This window comes from Ursus arctos, unplaced genomic scaffold (assembly GCF_023065955.2).
Source record: "Ursus arctos isolate Adak ecotype North America unplaced genomic scaffold, UrsArc2.0 scaffold_26, whole genome shotgun sequence".
Lineage (NCBI taxonomy): Eukaryota > Metazoa > Chordata > Mammalia > Carnivora > Ursidae > Ursus > Ursus arctos.
In genome coordinates, this window is record NW_026622941.1 from 38,848,627 (window position 1) to 38,868,261 (window position 19,635).

Consider the following 19,635-nt stretch of genomic DNA (forward strand, 5'->3'; position numbering starts at 1 on the left):
GGGAAAAAGAGCCTGCAGGGGATGGAGTACAGGGCCTGGACTTGGCAGTGTAGACACCCCTTGGCAGGTTAGGATATGTGAGGAAGGGAGAGAGAGGGAGAGAGGGAGAGAAGGAGAGAGAGAGAGAGAGAGAGAGAGAGAGAGAGAGAGAGGGAGAGAAAGTGATGCAGGGTGGTGAGATGGCAGCTGAGCTGCTAGAGCCAAGCCAAGGATTTGAGAGAAGAAAGTGGGAAGTATGAGTAATTGACCCTGCTTCATAGGCTTAAAGCTGACAAACTGGACAACAGGCAGAGGGATGGGGGGGGCTCTTGATGGAAAGGAATTGGCTAGAAGTTTGAAGACAGTTAACTATGATGGAAAGAGAAGGACAGGGAGTAGAAGAACAAATACCCTTGGGAAGGTGAGGCATTCCCCTGGCAAAACAAACAACAAAAAAACCCCAAACCAAACCAACAGAAAAAGAGCAGTGGGAGCGAAGAGTAGAGAAGGAGCTCCATTTATTGGGAAAATGGAGGCAGTGACTGGAAAGGCAAGAGAGAGAGACCCTGAGGCCTGGAGTTGAAGAAAACTATAGCCAAGTGTCTCCATCTTGGGGAGAGGGGCTGATCACCTCCCCAGAATCCAACCTTTTGATCTTGGGAGAGCCCCACAGGGGTGGTGGGTTTGCAATGGTCAGTTCAGTCTGTCCTTGTGGGTTTGGTTAGGAGAGGAGCTAGAGGAGGTAATGGGACCAGGGCCTACAAGACAGGTCCCTTCCTATAGCCTAAATTGGACAGCGTCTTCAAAGCAGGAAATGTATTTTTGACATAGGTGCCATGGCTTAATTGATTACAACTCTACCTGGTAGAGTCTGGGTTCAAATCTCGCCTGTGTCACATATTACGAAATGAGCCTGGTTCTTTCTTGTGTCCTGGGGGCTCTCCGATGGTTCCGTTGTCCTTGCCGCCAGGGTAGGCCAAATCGTGGTTTGGAATCCCTTGCATGGTACCTCATTGATCTCCAATGCAATTGTGAGGTTGGAAAACTTCCTTAAGGGCTTGGGAGGGCTGGCCTTACTCTCTATCCTGAGCTAAATGTTCACCTTGCATGCCTCCAGGCCAACTTATTAGGCCAGGAGAAGGACCAGGTAACCAGCAAAGGAGGAGCATTTCTTTGGATGCTGGTTTTTCAGTTTTACATTGGATTTCCCTTCTTTGAGGTGTCTGCTCCTTTTTGTCCTTTCAGATTTCCGGACCCATGAACCCTCAGTGTCCATTGTAGAACCTCTAGCCCCAGTCAGTCACAACAGTTTGGTAGTGGCCCCACCACAGGTTCTAAAATTGTTGACTAACCCAGTCCTTTCACTGATTTAAGGGTGAGGACTCAATTAAACCAGAACTGAGGAGAAACTAGCCTTGAGGGATTGCAGAAAATAAATCTGACAACAGGGTGTAAAGATTCCCCTCTCTCCTCATTTGAAGGTGAGGTACCACCGACTGAAGTGAAATTTGAATCTCCTGGCCAATGATTCTCAAACTTTAGCATACATCAGATATTCTGGGAGGCGGTGAAGACTGATTGCTGGGCTCCACTCCCAGAGTTCTAATTCAATTTGTCTGGGGTGGAGCCTGAGAATTTGCATTTCTAAAACAAGTTCCCACATGATGTTGATGCCGCTGATTCAGAGACCACATTTTGAGACCCAAGACCTAATATAGCACTCCAGGGAATAGAAGGAAATTTTGCCGGGTCAGGATTTCTAAGGGGTCTAAGGGAATAGATTTCACCTTTCTATTACTGCCCAGCCCCACTCATCTCCGCCCAGTGCACTCATCTGAACAGAGATGGAAAGAACATGTCTTCTGGCATCTCTGGTTCTGAGTCAGGACTCACCTTGCCCTTGATGGAACTAAGGAAACAGTGGTTTGAGTGCAGGAGTGCAGGAAAGGAAAGGATTTTGTCACAAATTATCACCCCTTCAGCTCCCTGAAGGCATAGCATCACTTTGACAAGGGAAGACTTTTGCCTTCCACTTGCACATCAGTGTTAAGGCTTAAAATGTAAATAACTCCGGGAAAAGCTAACACTTTGAGTTATATTCTCCAGTGTAAGAGATTCTTTGCAGACATACTTTGATGGGGTGCAAAGGGGAGGATATTTGGGCCCTGAACAGGGTAGAGGCACCGCAGTAGGAAAAGGTGACAGGTTCCTAAAGATGGATTTCCCCATTTTACATTTGCCCAGAGAGAACACAGAGACAGGTTTTTTTTATTTAAAGGGGATAGGGTGGACACATGGCAAAGCCAGTTAGGAGAAAGATGGGAGTTTGAAGCTGATTCCCTGTGGGAAAAATCATTCAAATCTATTCACCCATCTGATGGCTGCTGCTTATTTTATTTTTCGTCCAAGAGAAGTGGTGTTGGACCGAGGTAGAGAAGACAGTGGTATACCAGAAATGACCTAAAGGGATGTCCTTTCTGCAGAAAGCTCTTAGACTCCATCATGCCTTTCATTTGTGTGCTATGACTGCACCCACACTTTGGGGGCTTCACTTGCTATCCTTACAATTACTAACAGATCAACTGCTGGAGGTTAACATTTGGTTATTAAGATGTGTAATCTGATAGTACAGAGTCACCTCCCATCAGTCTTTAAAACAAGGTTTGTGAGGAGCTCCATTTGTCAGCATGTCATCTTTTTAAAAAACAAAACAAAACATAGAATAGAATGTCAGTAATACTCTTCTAGTCATTAAAGACTAGACTCTGTCTTTATACCCTGTTGCCTCTGATATCTTAGTCCTTAAAATATTTAGTGATCCTTGCCTTGTAATTTTTGACACAAATATATTAATGACCGTATTGGGTCAGGGCAACTCCCTATGACCCCAGTTTAGTGACTCCATGGATGGGCTCTGAACCTGCTAAATGTGTATATAAAACAGAGTAAATTGCTAATGTCTGTTTTTCTCAAAAGTGAGTTTCTGGTTTTTATCAGAGTCTCATAAGGGTCTGTGGTCTTAAAACAGGTTCTGAACCATTGCTTACATAGAGCTGATCTGTATTAATGAATGAGGCATAGTGAGAGGGTAAAAGAAATGGCATAGTCCGGTTTTACCACTGGAATCCAATACTCTCTTATACCCTGGGGTATCTCCTAATACTAATTCTAAAATGCTTCTGTCTCTGAGGACCTTACAAAGGGCTGGCCATTTTGCTCTATTTGTAAGAACATAAGCAAGAGAAGTGCATTCCAGGCAAAGAAGGAAGGCTGTTCTGAGTGGCGGAATGGAGGTGGGGGCTGCGTTGCTCAAGTCATATCCACTCTAAGAAACCCAGTCAACAAAATGATCCTATTTTCAGCTCCATTTGGGTCCAGAATTCTGAGGAGCTGTGATTCACCCAGTTTTTCCTAAGCAAATGGGGGACAATCACTAAACTAGATTGTTGCAGCTTACTTCCTCTTGCCTCTCTGGTTAATCACATCAATTGTGGTTGAGAAATAAATGTGTTAAGGAAAAACCAGAATCTAAGCATTAAAGAGAAATTATCCCACTTTCATCTGCTTTGCTCCTTTCTCTTCCTAACCCCAAACTGCTCTTACATACAAGATTATTTTTAAATTATAAGATTGGTATTAACACATTATCAATAAAGCAAAACAATGAGCAACTCATCAACCAACAGATGCTAGAATAATTATGCAAGTCGTGGAGTTAAGAGCCTTAGTGTGGATAGCTTCCCAGAATTGGGAAGAAAAACCAATGCACTACAGCTCCTCCCCCCACCCCATCAGCTGAAAAGCTAAACCATAGCCATTTTCCCTAAAGTTCTGTTTCTGGGAGAATGAGATCCTCAACAAAAACTGTCTCCTTGATGAGGCAATCAAGGTCAAATAAGAGTGATGACAACAACCTGCAAGCACTGATTCCTGCCCTAATTTCCCAGCACTAAAACAAGACAAAGAAACCCACTCAGCACAAAGCTTCTATATGCACCTTACTTGAAATCAACAAGAAACAGCTCACCTTACTGAGGATGTGTCTTTCTCTCTCCTTCCAGGCAAAAAGAATCTGTGGCCCAGAGATTCAGACCTAGATATATATATATATCCACAGTTGTCTTGATCTCGGTAATACCAGGGAAGGCTTTATACCTGAACTCTCACAACTTAACCCATCACTTAACCCCTTCCATGAGGGCTCCCTTAATCGCTCAGTTTACTTCCTATCTTGAAACAAAACAAAAAATCCCATACAATCCCTACTACCCTCACCCCCAGAAAACAGCCCCTAGAAAATCTAGCTTGTACAGTTTGCACTTTGCATGCTCTCTTCAAAGACCCTGCACACAGATACACATAGACACAAAAAGACACAGTCAAGAGGAGAGGGGTCTGTTCAAGGGGATAAAGTTTTTTCTTGTGTGGGCTTGGGTTCCTTGGGGGGTATAAGTCCATCTCTTAGCATTGTAGCGTGATCTCTCAGCTGGATATATGTATGAGGTGAAGGAAGGGAGTCAAAATAAGAGGGTGAAAAGGTTTTTGTTTCCATTTTTCTGTAGGTGGGGGTTAAGAGGTGTGGATGTATATTTGGATGATCAGGGTAAGGGTGATGGACCCACACAGGAATGAGGTCTGCCCCTCAGCTTTCATTTGGATAAAAAAAGGGGACTCTGGGTGCCTGATCACTATCTCTTTCCTGTTTCCACATTACTCTCTAACCCAGGGTTCGCCAGTGTGTTTCATGGAGTCACCAGTTCTGTGGGATGTGAGATAGAAAGGATACTGAGGTCAAATACATTTAGGAAACACTGCATTAAAAGAGGCTTAACAATTCTCTGTATGCATAAGTTCTCAGAGTCTTCAATATGCTAATATGGTCTTTCTCTCTATATACAGAGAGGATATAATAGTTGTATAAAAAGGTGTTCCTCAAATATTTAACTGGTATGGCACAGGCTCCAACCACTTAGAATGGACCTCAGCCATAAACTGCTGATTCTCAAGTGGTACCCTTGAGATGGGCTAGGGCTGAATATCAGTCCATGCAGTAAGCACTGTTTCCTAAAAGTTTTGCCCAAAGAACTCCATTTTATGTGGTATCTCACGGAACTGGTGAGAAATGTCTGGCCAATGTTAGAACCTCATCTTTCTAGGGATGGAGCCAGGGCTCATGATTCTGGCCACTGGGGTGCAGGAGAGGGGCAGTTCTGGTAGAGGCTCCTGGTAGCACCAGCTGCTGATAGACGTGACTACAACTGCAGCAGAAACAGATTTCAAAAGACAGATGTCCCTCTGTCCCAGCTGCTCCGGGGACTTTGTCCCTGGTGGGTCAGCAGGTGCCTGTCCAGGTGATGTTTACGGCCAAAGCTCTTTTCACAGCGAGGGCACTGGAAGGGTTTCTCCCCAGTATGGGTCAGCCAGTGTCTCACCAGGTGGTGCCGTCGGCCAAAGCTCTTCCCACACTCAGTGCACACATGGCACTTTGGCACTGGTGGGGCACGCTGCCGTTTCCTAGCCCCTGGGCTCTCTCCAACCTCTTGGCCCTTGCAGGATTTGCCTTCCGCATGCACTCTCTGGTGGCTGGCCAGATGGGAGTTGCATCGGAAATTCTTGCCACACTCTGAGCACCTGCTGGGCTTGTCATGTAGGTGGGTTTTCTGGTGCCGGATCAGGTGATGTCTTCGCCCGAAGCTCTTTTCACACTTGAGGCAGCTGTAGGGCCGCTCCCCAGTGTGTGTTTGCTGGTGCCTGGCAAGATGGGAGCCCCACACAAACTGTTTCCCACATTGGGGGCATGTGTGTGGTCTTAACAGGGAATCCATCTCTGTGCTACATAGAAGATTTGAGAAGCTATCTTCCTGAAGAAAAGGTGGGCCCAGGAGCATTCCTCTGGAGCCCCTGGGCATGGAATCCCAGCTCTCATCCTGTTCTGGGTTCCAGAGAACAGTATCTTCAGACACACTAGATAACATTCGGGGAGGTTCTGCTTCTAGTTCAGGGGTATCACCCTCGTGCTCACTTCCATCTCCTGTGGAGAAGGGAAAATACCAACCCCAAGAGGGGAGTCACAAGAGAGTACTCCGGGACCCAAGTCACAGGTGAGGTTGTCTTATTCCTGTTAGGGCCTAAACCTCACCCCACAGAGGCTGGGAGAACAGACTTTAATGTTGTACAAGATAGCGCAAGAGGTGTAGAAGTTAAAAACCTCGGCTTAGGTGGCAAATTACCCAATTTTGAATTTCAGCTTTCCCACTTAACTTTTGTAAGCCTCTATTTCCTCTTCTGTAAAATGGGAATAATTATAAGATAGATAGTATAATATCTGCACATAGTGAGCACTTAGTAAATGGTCTATGCTATTGTTGTTATTTATTTATTTATTTATTTATTTATTTATTTATTTATTTATTACAATTACTTCCATCTTCCTGCCTAAGCATAGACGGGGAGAGTTAAGAAATGTGCTGCAATCCTTACTGGCTAAGTGAGCACCTGTCAGCAATACTAGAGACACTCTGGAAAGCATCTCCACAATGGGTGGGAGGTTGAACAATAACATCAACAACAAACATTTATTGAGTGCTTATTATGTGCCTCGTACTGTTCTACTCTGTTAACATATTTAAGTCTCACAATAATTTACCGATGAGGAACCCAAACGGGTTAATTACTTTTCCAAGGTCCCCAGGTGTGGTCGGTTTCAAATCCACAAGGTTTGGTTCTAGAGCCTGCCTTCTAAACCTTTCTGCTACACTGTCTTGCCTTTGAAGAAAAAGATCTATTAACTTTTTGACTCTGTAACTCACTGAGCAGAGAAGGGATTAGATGGACATGTAAAGATGACACTCCAAGAGGGTTGAAAGCAGTGGCTGAAAGTCTATTCTAGGTGCTTACCTGTATATGTGACCCTCAGGATGTCCCTCTCCTCCAAGTCCTGGGGGTCAGGGACCCATTGTTCTTCCCCTCCTTCTAGTTGAGAAAGCATGTCCAGTTTGGGAATTGGAAATCCTGCCCATGGGAAAGGAAAACAGAGATGTCAGTGAGTTCAACTGTAATTCTCTATTTCTGAAAAAAAGCTGTTTCTAGATTACTCCTTGGAACTAGAGATAAAAGAAGGCCAGATACAGGCCTCTCTCCCATACCCATTTCTGTTAAGTCACTCTTCTTTCTTTTAGAAAATCATATTCTCTTCTCTAGTGTGTCTGTTCCCTTCCACTCAAATTTCAAATACTTCCAGCCCAACTGTCCTTAACTTCACTTAATTAGCCCTACCACAGCTGTCCTACCCCCACTCCCATCTTACCCTAGATGGCTTGCTGATTTTCCAAGGACTCAGTTCTATCACTTAAATGTCCTTCTTTCTACTTTGTAAGAACCTCCCCATTCCCAACCAAGAAGAGCCTAAAGTTCTCGTCTCCACAATTCAGCATTATTTTGCTGTTGTTTTAAAGAAACGATACCTCATTTCCATTCTCTTTGGATTAGCCCTAATGCTTTCTTTGGTGAAAGCTTTGACAGATTTCCAGCCAAGGAAAGAACCCTAGAGAGACACTATCCAATAGCTCTGGATAGTTCCATCCTCCCGGAGTATAATCTTTTAAAAGTGGCTAGGGAAGATCATGCTTACTTAGAGAGACCACAATCCCACAGTTTTCCTGCATGACATATTCTCCATAAAAGTCTGTCTGAGAAGGGTCCAGGCTCCGCCACTCCTCCTGAGAGAAGCACAATGACACATCCTTGATGGTCACCAGGCCCTGAAACAAAATGTAGCATTATCTGTTAGTAATTGTTCCTTAAGGAAAATATGATCTTAGTAGAGGAGAGGGCATGAGAGCATCTAGAGAAAGAATTTCCCAGAGGCCCCTGGGTAAGGCATATAGTTTTGGTGAAAGATAAATGAGCAGAGGGGCAAAAGTATGGTCAGTGAGTGAGTGAGGATAATGTCTCTTGAGGAGTTTCCCACAGGGAGCATGGGAAGTTGATGAACCCATTGCTCCCTCTGTTTAGCTACAGGTGTCTGCCCAGTCTTTCTCACTTGCCGTATTCTTTTCATTGTAGAAATGGGGTACTAGCCTCTCCTTCCACCACTTGACCTTTCCTTTTCTATCAACACAAAATCATATAGATAAAACATTCTTTCTTGCCCTCCGCCCATCATGCTATATCCTTATCTTTTGAGACCACATAGTATAGTGGTTAGGATCCCAGATTCTTGAGCCAAATGACTCCTAGCTCTGCCACTTATTAGCAGTTTGTCCTGACACAAGCGCCTTAATCTCTTCCAACCCTATTTTCTCATCTGTAAAATGGGCATAATTGGGTTTCTCTCAGGATTAAATGGGTTAATATATATAAAGCATTCAGAGAACCGCAAGCATGGTAAACACTCTGGGAGTGTAGCTACTACTACTATTATTATCTTTCCATGGGTCTTCCATTGCCCTCTGAATATAAACCTATTTTCTCTCTCTGACTCTGCCCCTCTTTACATCTTTCTATCTTTTCTTTTCTATAAATGCTCCACTATCCACCCAGTCCTGCCTCTTTTATGTTCTTCCAAACTTCTTCAGGTCCTCTTTTCTTAATCTTTCCAGATTTTTTTTTAAGGACATTAATAAACTGTTCTTAAAATCTCTCTAGGGATGGCACAGCCATCCATTAAAACCAGCTTAACCTCTAGGAATTCCCCCTTCTTGTCATGCCTCCACTCATTTTTTCAAGAGTATTATAAGTCCCTGGGAAAGGGAAAGAATCTGTTCAGTTGTAAGATGAAGATACCATTAGTGAACATGTGAGATAACAAATCACTAGGACGATGCTGAGGCTACGGAAAGGCAGCAATGATGAGACGCTGGGAGAGGCCAAGGGAAGCAGACAGCCTACCTGTGATCCTGCCGCAAGAAGTGCAGCTGCCATCTCCCAATCTCCAGTGCTCCCCTCCTGGGGAATGGCAGGAACCCAGGGAGCTGACTGAGCTGGAGAGAAGAGAGAGCAACCACTAGAAATGGACCATCCACCCTTTCCCGATAAGAGCCTGGGCTCCAGGTTAGAGGAGCTTAAGGGTCACATTTTCCCAGATCTATGCCCATTGGTAAAACTCAAATGCATACACATAGTGGAAGAGACCTTCACTCAAAATGTTCTGCAAGGGTTTTAGGTGGTTTTTAGTAGAGCTTTTATGTCAGCCATCTCTACTAGACTAGCTGTGGTTTGAATTTATATCATTTGAATATAATTTTCTTCTAGTAAAGTACATCTTACTGGGTGTGTTCTCAACAGTAATTGGAGTTGTTGTCCCTTTCTTTGTCTCCCACATTCAATACTACTAACCATGTACTTGTAGCATGTGGAGGGAGTGATCATGCAAGAAATGGGAGAAGCCCAGTTTTATGGTTTACAGAATCCAGGAACTCCTTATATTCCTGTGACCAGGGCCCAGGAATCCAGAAAGAATGGACTAGTCCTGGTACTGGTTATGGTACTCAAACACACATACACCCTCCAGGCTCTCACCCTTCTCCTGAAGGGATTGTGGCTCCTCTTCAAGGTCACAGCACAGGTGTTCCAGTGGCCCTGGTGCTGTTCTCCACGGTCCCTCTTCTTGGCTTCCCCTTTCCACCTGAGGCTCTGCTCCATCCAGCTGGACATTCATTGACTCCCATCCTGTCCCCAAGACTGCTGTCTGTTCTGAAAGCATTTTTGCTGCAAACCCAAATTGTGACCTGGAACAAATTCATTATCAGCTGTGCCCATTAAAAATGGAAAGGGGTGATATTCCTAAGGGAGTTATGGAGAACAGGGATAAAAAGATGAAACTGGATAAGAGGAGCTTGATGGCAGATGAACTTTAAAAGCTTGGTATGTTCCAATCAACTGAGCCTGGGCCAAGCTTCTTGGAGGAACTCAGAAATGAGCAGGTGCTAAACAGCAAAGTCACTAACAGTTATTTTGGGGACCTCATAGCAGAAACAGAATATCCCTGATGGGTGGAAGAACTTCATTAAAAAAAAAAAAAAGCAATCCTGGAAATTCAAAAGCTTTCATTTAATTTCAACCACTGAAAATACAATAAAGTAAGCAATCTGGACACATGTAGGATGGGATATGCACTGATTTACACTCAACAAAAATGGGTATGATCACATATAAGATTTTCTGCCACAAATCCCATCTATTATTTCAGAAAGAAATGATTACTATAGGTAGAAGACTCAGCCAAAAGTGTATGCGTGTGTGTAAGGAACACACCCCTCCCTAATAAGACTGAACCAAATGACACCTCACTTAAGCCTCAAAAAAGAGACATAACCTGTTACTTTGATGCAGAAAATGAGAACTCGTAATAAATGTGGTAGAAAGACCAATAACTCAGAAACCAGGTATACAACTCCAAAGCAACCCTAACAGACACGAGAAATTGTTGGTCAGTGAGGAGTTGATGTCTAATTGAGAAAAGTAAAAAAGAAGAGAAAGGGTTTGAACCAGAGTAGATACGGGGGAAATAGTTGATGCTAACATGACCTCAGTGTGTGAATTAATAATCCTGTGAGTTGAGACATAAGAAAGAACCTGAGATATAGGAAAAGAACCTGTCAGTTCTCATTAGAAAAATATATTCAGTTGTAAAGAAGGGTTTGAAGAAAAGAGAATATATTTCATCAGAAGAAACAAAAGTGGAGAAAGGGATGGGAAATATGGCCATTGGAGAAAAGTTAAAAACAACAGACATAGTTTTCTCCTGTCTAGGGAAAAAAGCTGATGAATGATGCTACAAAAAAAGAGAAATGGTTTGTAGCTCTGTATAGATCTATTCTCTTGATTGCAAGAGAAGAGATTTAAGTTAAAGATATTCTTTTTAAAAAATTTTTTACAGATTTTATTTATTTATTTTAGAGTGAGAGAGAGGGAGAGAGAAAGAGAGAGACAGAGAGAGAGAGAGAGAGAGCGCGTGCCAGCGCACAAGCAGGCAGAGGGAGAGGGAGAAGCTGAGCAGGGGCTCCATCCCAGAACCCTGGGATCATGATTTGAGCCCAAGGCAGATGCTTAACCAACTGAGCCATCCAGGCACCCCTAGATAAAAACACTCTTAACGATAATCCTGTAGTGCACAGGACCAGGTTGTGGGCTTTTCTTTTCTCTGGACATCTTAGGAGTCAGAACAGGTCTCATGTGTTGTAACAAGGGCTTCCCTGACTTCTGGCAGAGAAACAGTCTATGAGACTCCACAGAGTCCTTTCTGCTTGGCAACATTTGTGTGTGTGTGTGTGTGTGTGTGATTATTATTCAGTACTCAAGCATTCAGAGCCAGTGAAAGGCTTCCAAAAACAGGTCAGAACCTTGGTTAACTATCCTGGCTCACTCCTATCCTTCAACAACATTTGCAAGAACCCACAAACCCAGGACAGGTAATGACAGATGTCAAGTTGTTTATTTTCTTGCCTATTTGTCTTTGACAAAAGAGGTAGGTGGCAACCCTAAGCCCAATGCACAGGAAGGGAACAAATTACCCTTTCATCTCAGAAGTCCAAAAAAGTCTCAGGGCCTCATGGGAGCATCCTGGACTGATTCCCAGCTTAGGAGGTTTCCTTTTCAGAGACTTCTCATGAGAAAGGAAAATTCCCAATAAAGCAATAAAGGGAAACTTCCATTTTAGCTCTCTCTTCTGAATTCCAGCCCTGTATTTGCCTGATTTTTAACATACAAGGCACTAATGCCCTCTCTTCACTGGAGGTCTTCTTTGTTTCTCAAGCTCCCTTTGAACATCTTCCCTCAGGGTTTACCTACAGCTAATACCTGGACACCTGTCTCAAACTGATCTCTCCATCTCCCAGCAGCACAGTCGCTTGATGGGAAGCCTTTTTCTGCAGAGCCTCCTGGGCTAGCTGTGAGCCTCTCCAGACGACTAACAGAAAACCTGTGGAAGTGCTGGCAAAAATCTCAGCAACAAGGGGGTGGGTCCTTATCCTCATACTGCATTTCCTAAGATGTGCACTCTCTCAGAGCCAGCACCTGGGCAGTTAAGGGTGTCAGCCCTAACCAGCTTTCTCCTGGCTCCAGGATCTTCCCAGGCCTACTGGAGTCTGGGTTCTAGGGCTTCCATTTCCCACTTTCCCTCACATATCCGAGGGTCTGGGCACCTGCTGAAGGAAGTTTTTGCAGCGGGCGCTGTTGGACAGGGAAAGGAGGGTGTAGCGAAAGGAGCAGCCCAAGGGCACAGGGACGAGTCGCGCTCTGTCAGAGAACCCTGCCCTCTGCCCCGGGTGGGGCATGGGCGGGACGGGCGTCTGCTCCGGAGTAAGGTTGCTTCTCCCCTTCTTCTTGTCACAGTGCCCCTGGAGAGGGTCAGATTTCAGAGAACCCGAGAGGGGCAGAGCTGGGGCAGGGGAAGTGAGGTCAGAAAACAGGTTTCCCGTGAACGGGGGCAAGAGCAAGTCAAGAGAAAGGAGCCACGGGGTAACCTGTGCGCGAGTGACAGCGGAGGGAACCCGCGCGGCCTGACAAGCGACGCCGGGGACCGGGAAGCCAGGGCGAGGGGCGGGCACAGAATGTCAGTGAGGCCGACCCCCCGGTGAAGGCAGCGACCCGGAGGCCGCGTCGATCCTCCTCCCCGCCCCGTGGGTGACTGGGCCCCCACTCGCCGCCCCGGGAAGCCTGGCGTCCCTCCCTCCAGCCGCGACTCCCTGAGGCCCGGCCCCACTCACCCCGGTCGGCTTGGCCTGCGGCCCGTGCCTCCCTCCTGGGCGCCGCCTGCCCCTCCCCTCCGCCCTCCGCTTCGTCGGAGCCGGCGGCCGCGGAGCCAGCGACGGGCGGAGACGGCGGCCGGGCGGGCGCGGGCGAGGCGGGCACAGGAAATCCCCGCCCGCTTCCGGGGCTCGGCGGCGGCGGCGGCGGCGGCGGCGGCGGCGGCGGCGGCGTGGGGGTGGGGGTGGGGGAGGGGGTGGGGGAGGGGGTGGGGGAGGGGGCGGGGGCGGGCCGCGGCCCCCACGCCCCCCGCGCCCCGGCCCGCCGAGTCCCGGATCTCGGTGCCCGCTCGCCCGAAGACGCCGCGGGCCCAAGCGTCCGAATCCCGCCTACGGTGGCCGCCCGCCCGCGCCCGCTCCCTGACTGACCATTTTTGGTCCCGGCCACTCGGCCTCCCACGGGGTTCTTTGCACACGGGATCATTAATTACCCCGACATTTAATAACCGCTCGTTATATGCCAGACAAGCGCTGTGAGAGCGAATTCGCAGGCAACAGTCTGGAATTCCTCAAAGAGCTTGACTGACTTCTAGGTTTCAAGATAGCAGGGATAGGGGGCTTGAGAGAGCACTGAGGAGTCACTCGTTCCGCTTGAGGGATAGTCAGGTTGACCCCACCGAGACTGCCATCTGAAGTAGGCCTCATGGCCGCATTGTCCAGTTTGCGGGAGCCGCTAGCCACAAGTGGCTGCTGAATGCTCGCCGTGTGGCTAGCCCGAACAGAGATGTGTTGTAATACACACACCAGGTCTAGAAGACTGAATTAACAAAATGACAAATAGCTAATAAGCAGTATTTGGCATGTATAGGGTTAAATACGTTATTAAAACTAATTTCACCTACTTCTTTTGACTTTTTATGGTTACTGAAATTATCAAATTACATATGTGGCTTGCATCATTTTTCTATTGACAGAGCTACCTCGAATGAAGCATTAAGATGAATTTGACTGAAAAAGATGAGAAGGGACTACAACAGAATAAACCATGATACCATTAGAATCTGTTTATAATCTACAAATCACATTATTTCATTATCACAACAATTCTAAGAATGTTATAGACTAAAAAAATAAGTGACTCACTTAAGGTTATAGGTGACAATCATTCCTTTAATATATATTTATTTTTTGCTATGTGCCAGGCACTGTAACTAAATGCTGGCAGTCTGAGATCCCAAAGGAATTGTCTGTGGATTCAAGGACTCAGTCTTTGGAAACACAAGTCAACAAATATTTGCAATCAAATGTAAGAGATGCTAAAATGGAGGAATATACTCTGTGCTAGAAACAAAGAAATAAATATGTATGGGAGGGAAGTCAGAGAATGCCTCACAGAAGTCTTGAGGCAGAGGAGAGTGGAGAGGGCCCTGTAAAGAGAAAGTAGAGAATGCGCTAGGTATGTAATTGGGAAAGGGTACAGAGCGTATTCTAGAACCAGTCATAGGGTATGTGGGGGCAGTGGTACAGCCAGGATTTATATCTCAGGTTCTGGAGCTAAGTCTAGGGGTTCTTTTCATTTATGTTACCACTGTTGATAAATACAAGGTGTGTTGATCGGGGTAGGCTAACGAAAGCAGTATCTCAGTGGTTTAACACAATAAAGGCTTATGTTTCATACAAGTCAGTGTATAGTGGGTAAATTGGGACCAGGGGGTGGGCTGTCTGCTCCTTGCAATCATGGAAGGACATGGCTTCTATCTTGTGGCTCCACCATCACCGGTTGCCTTGGAATCATCCAATCTATGCGCTTCAGATAAGGGAGGCGAGCCGTGGTGGACTTGTTGGAGTTATCAGAGCCAGCCCTGGAAGTGGAGTACATCATTTCACCCCATTCTCTTAGTCTGAATTCAGGTGTGTAGTCACATTGTCCCACCTAACTGCAGGGGTGGCTTGGAAGTAAAATGCTTGTGCCTGGTAGAAAAGGAAATGGGGTTTAATGAACACTTACATTGCCTCCGCCACACAATATTAAATTGAACTTAACCAAGCACCTAAACCTGACTTTACTTAAAAGGGATATTTGGGGAGAGCTGGCACAGATAGATAGATGAGAGAGGCAGCCCAGACTCTCCTCTCTTCTTCTTTGGGAAACAAACCAGTGTAAGATTGTATCCTTTGGGATGGGGCGCCTGGGGGGCACAGCGGTTGAGCGTCTGCCTTCGGCTCAGGGCGTGATCCCGGCGTTATGGGATCGAGCCCCACATCAGGCTCCTCCGCTAAGAGCCTGCTTCTTCCTCTCCCACTCCCCCTGCTTGTGTTCCCTCTCTCGCTGGCTGTCTCTATCCTGTTGAATAAATAAATAAAATCTTTAAAAAAAAAAAAAAAAGATTGTATCCTTTGGGGGAAAAAAAAAACATGGGGGGGGGTAAGGGGAGGCAAAATAGGCTTTGGCCTAATGGCATGATAGTGGGGCATTAATATTTAGTAAACATGTGCTTTATGTCAGAACCTTGCCTTAAACATCACAGGGAAAAAATGTACAGTACCTCTGTATTATGCTTTGATGCGCCACCTCTTTATCTCTCAGTCAACAAACTGTGAAGTGTAGATATTATCTCAGCATGGTTCAAGGCCAGGAGCCCTGGCCTTAGACTTATAACCTGGTGCATCAGAGTAGTACCTTACCTTTCACAGTAATATATGGAAAGGTCCAAACTCCTATATAAGACACAAGATAGAGTGCAAGATAGAGTAATTAAATATGCAGTGAGTAGCAGGTAGATAATTCCATCTTTTAAAAACTTCCTGGTGGAAAAGTTTCAAGATCAGTTTTGATGGCAAAATGTAGAAAGAACAACCTGAATGAATCAGAAGGCAGAAATGGATAGACTGTTGAGTGCTGTGGGATGAAGAACACAGATGTGGGGGTGTCTATCTAGAGTAGAGGAGAAATGAAATGGGGAAATTGATAGAAAGATTAGAATAGTGGGTTTTTTATTTGCCATGTCAAGTAATAGGGAGTCTTTATACTTAGTGTTATAAGGAAGTGATATACCTGATGGGTCTAATTATGTCATTCTAAGGGAACTTGGTGGTCTGGGGCTGCCATATTGATAGAGTTCAGAACAACAGAATGGGATGAGTTGGGCCGATAGCCAGATTCCAGTGTATGGAATACAGAGTTCCATAGGACACAGCAGTGTTCTTTTATCTTTTTTTTTTTTTAAGATTGTATTTATTTATTCGACAGAGATAGAGACAGCCAGAGAGAGAGGGAACACAAGCAGGGGGAATGGGAGTGGAAGAAGCAGGCTCATAGCAGAGGAGCCTGATGTGGGGCTCGATCCCATAATGCGGGGATCACGCCCTGAGCCGAAGGCAGACGCTTAACCGCTGTGCCACCCAGGTGCCCCAGCAGTGTTCTTTCTGAGGCTCAGGGAGGATTCCCAGACATTTAAGGTTTCAAGTTCTCTATAGGACCTTGGAAGACAGTAAGAGACTCAGTCTCTTGTCTGTCAGCCTTTGCTTCTTCATTTCTGAACTCCAGTTCTGCTGTGGTTTGACAAGAAAGTACAATGCAGGTATTCAACAGTTAGGATTGTGTTATAAGTTCCTTTATCAGTTGATTGTAATGAATTATCAGGTTGGCTTATAAAAGCCTGTTCAGTCATCATGAAACCATACCTTACATTGCAAAATAAAATCTAACCACCATTTATGACACTGCTTTCCTTTCATTCAAAGTTTTGAAGCTTGATATCAGAGATGAATTTTCTACCAACAGGTCAGTGGAGTTGTTTACTTCCTCTGTGTCCTACATAGGAAAAGAAGAAAGGGAAGAGAAAGGTTGAGGGAAGTTTCAGATTAGGACTCCTATGGAGAGAAAGGGTAAGGGCCCACAGTCAGTGATTAATAATTATAACTAACATTTGGACAGCACTTTACAATTTACAAATTGCTTCTTGTATATGTGATCTTCACAACTCACAGAGATAAATTATCTTTATTCCTAGTTTATGGTTAAGGAAATAGACATTTAAATTATAGAATCTCCTCTTTCTATAATCTTGGGCAGATTTATATATATAAACCTGTTTCCTAATCAATAAAATGAAAGCCATTATACCTACTTGGTGGGGTTGTTGTGAAGGATGGGATGATGTAGGTAAACAATTTAATGCATAGTAAGAATCCAATAAACTATAAGACCAAAGAATTGAAGCTGCATAATGAGTGAAAAGAGGACATTGGTAGGGTGATGGACAATGCAAAGATAGGACGAAAGATCAATTTTATTCCAGGGTTTTAATGAGGTAGACAAATTGGTTGGAACGGAATGAGCTGAAGGTGTAGGCACCCACAGAGTGGGGTGCTTGAATTGGAGATAGGGAGGGGTTGCAGTTGTTGGTAATAACTAGGTATAGGGTATGACTGTGAGAATGAGTGGCCTAGATGGTGGACAAGGTCATTTCAGGTAAGAGAAAGTTAAGGATCTAAGAAGCTAGGGTGTCAGCAGGATTAGTATTCAAAGTATTTAACTACCAGTACTAGCATGGACATGGATCCATCAAAATGGGTGTAGCCTGTAGTGCTGGTCCTGGAGGCACCAGTGACTATGAAAATATTTCAGTATTCATAATCACACTTGTGCAGTCTAACCCAGGGCATAAGATGGAATTGTCCACATGGTTATTGAAGTCACCAGGAATGATAATGGGGTTATGGAATGTGGTCTAGCAAGCTAGTGGAGGGAGTCTTTAATGAAAGAAGGAGAATGACCAGGATATGTTAGGTGATAATAAGAAGGAAGGAAGGGTTCTGTGTAGAATGCTTTAATGGCAAGTGTTTCAAAGGCATAGGACATTATTTATGGAGGAAGGAGGGAAATGGTACTTGAGGCAGGAATGAAGAGCAAAGAGAACACTTTATTTCTAGCCCTAGATAGGGTAAAGCCATCATTTATATAGTTAAAACAAAACTTTCATGAAACAATACTCACCTTAACTACATGCAGTATATGCTGTTGATTTCTGTTCTATTACCTTATTTAATAAGCTTTCTATTTATTATGCACTAAATTGATTTTACAACCCACTAATGGGTTGTAGCTTATCATTTGAAAAGTATTGGTATGTAAGTTGTAGGAGCAAAAATAACCACCTCTTGAAACGACTGCATGGGAAGCATGCTTTGCTAAGGGACAGCCAGGTTTTGACTAGATAAAGGAGGAGAAAGAAACATCTATCAAGAAGGTTGAAGGATATAGGGGTATCTAAGTCTGTTCAGGTTGCTGTAACAAAATACTGTAGACTACACGGCTTACAAACAATGAACAATTATTTCTCACAGTCCTGGAGACTGAGAAGTCTAAGATCAGGGTGCTGACAGTGTCTGGTGAGAACCTGCTTTCAGGTGTCTTCTCACTGTGTTTTCACATGGTGGAAGGGGTGAGGGAGTTCTCTGAGGTCTCTTTTATAAGGTCACTAATCCCATTCATGAGCTCTCTGTCCTCATGACCTAATCACCTCCTGAAGGTCCCACCTCCAAACGTCATCACATTGGAAAATAGGTTTCAACATATGAATTTTGGGGAGACACAAACATTCAGTCTATAAAAAGGGGGTTTTGTTGATGACAGACCCTGAATCCCAAAGGTCACAGTGGAAGGATTTAGAGGTTGTTTTGGAAGTTGGAGGTCTGATTCAAATTAGGCAATGTAGAGGGCTGTAATAGGGTAAGAATCTCTATTTTGAGGGATGATCTGGAGGCTAAGGATTCTTGTGGTGAGTGTTGTAAGCAGAGATATAGGACATGATGGGATTAATTCTCTCAGGGGGAGGTGGATAATCAGTTCTAATTATAGCCCCCTCCTTGGGACTGGTCTCTTAGTTTGTCAGTGGTGGGGTGAGGTATAAGGGTTAGTTGGGGTTGAGTAGTTGAGGTGTGTATGGTAGAATGAAGGCCTCACAGAAGTGTGCTGAGCTCTGTGGACCCTTTTTCAGTTCTAATGTGGATAAAGTTAAGGCTAGAGGGACTATCTTTCCAGAAGTGCCAGGGCTCTGAGGGTCCCGTAAAGCAGGCTTGGCAATGAGAGGTAGTGGTTTCAAGGCTTAAGGAGTTCTGCGGCTTACACTTAAATCCTGCTGTCCTCGATATTGAGGGTGAGGGAAGGAGTGGCCTTACAAGAAGGTAATAGTTTCATGTGTACTCTTTAAGTAGGAAAATTTTAATTAAGACAGTGCTAAATTAAATAGTGGGCACAAAGATATGCTAGAAATAGTGCTAAACTAAGAACCAAAAAATTTGTTTTTTAATTCTGGCTGTGTCTCTGGGTGATAGATCAGAGCCTTCACCTCATCTATCAAATTAGTATAATGTTGTTCTTCTTTTCCTTAAAAGCTGTTCTGAGGAATAAATTAAGTAAAAATATAGGCATATGGTGTAAAATTTATAAAGCACTATTCAAAGGCAAGATGTTGGCAATGGGCATTACTTGGCAGAAACAAATTGTAGTCAGTGCAAATAGTGGACCAAGTGCAAGCAGCTGTCAGTTAGTGACAGCTGGTGTTGCAATCAGGGTAAGACTAGATGTTTTATAAGATTTAAAGAGGTTTTTGATGGTGAGACACAACTCAGACAAATAGATAAAAGGCAGAACTCTTTGTTACTTATAGCTCCAAAGAGAGAAGTCTATTGCGCAGGGCCGTATAGCTGGTTACACCGAGGACAGGGTTAACAGCAGGCTGGAACTGTAGGAGGTGCTTATGTATGGCAAACAGGATAGAGTTGGTTAGGTTTCCCAGGCTTCCTGGGGATTGGGTATTTTGAATAATTCAATGGGCCTAAGAATGTAGGAGCTGTTTCTGAGTGTAGGTATCTGGGGGCCTCTGGCAGTTGGATATGTGTGTATTGTAACCTAGGAGTGTTAGAGCTTGAGAAGAGAAGTAGCTAGGGTGGGGGTTTGATAAGC

General features: G+C 44.7%; 1 protein-coding gene across 1 annotated transcript; it reads right to left on the bottom strand.

Annotated features, from left to right (window-relative positions):
• Window positions 1-2,226: 2,226 nt before the first annotated feature.
• On the bottom strand, window positions 2,227-12,830 carry ZNF641 (zinc finger protein 641). Its single transcript, XM_026502001.4, has 6 exons — window positions 12,687-12,830; window positions 9,499-9,707; window positions 8,869-8,960; window positions 7,610-7,739; window positions 6,877-6,990; window positions 2,227-6,010 (listed from the first exon to the last, which is right to left on the bottom strand). Exons 2-6 carry the CDS (start codon window positions 9,680-9,682, stop codon window positions 5,256-5,258), a joined length of 1,275 nt encoding a protein of 424 aa, XP_026357786.1. The 5' UTR covers window positions 9,683-9,707; window positions 12,687-12,830; the 3' UTR covers window positions 2,227-5,255.
• Window positions 12,831-19,635: the final 6,805 nt, after the last annotated feature.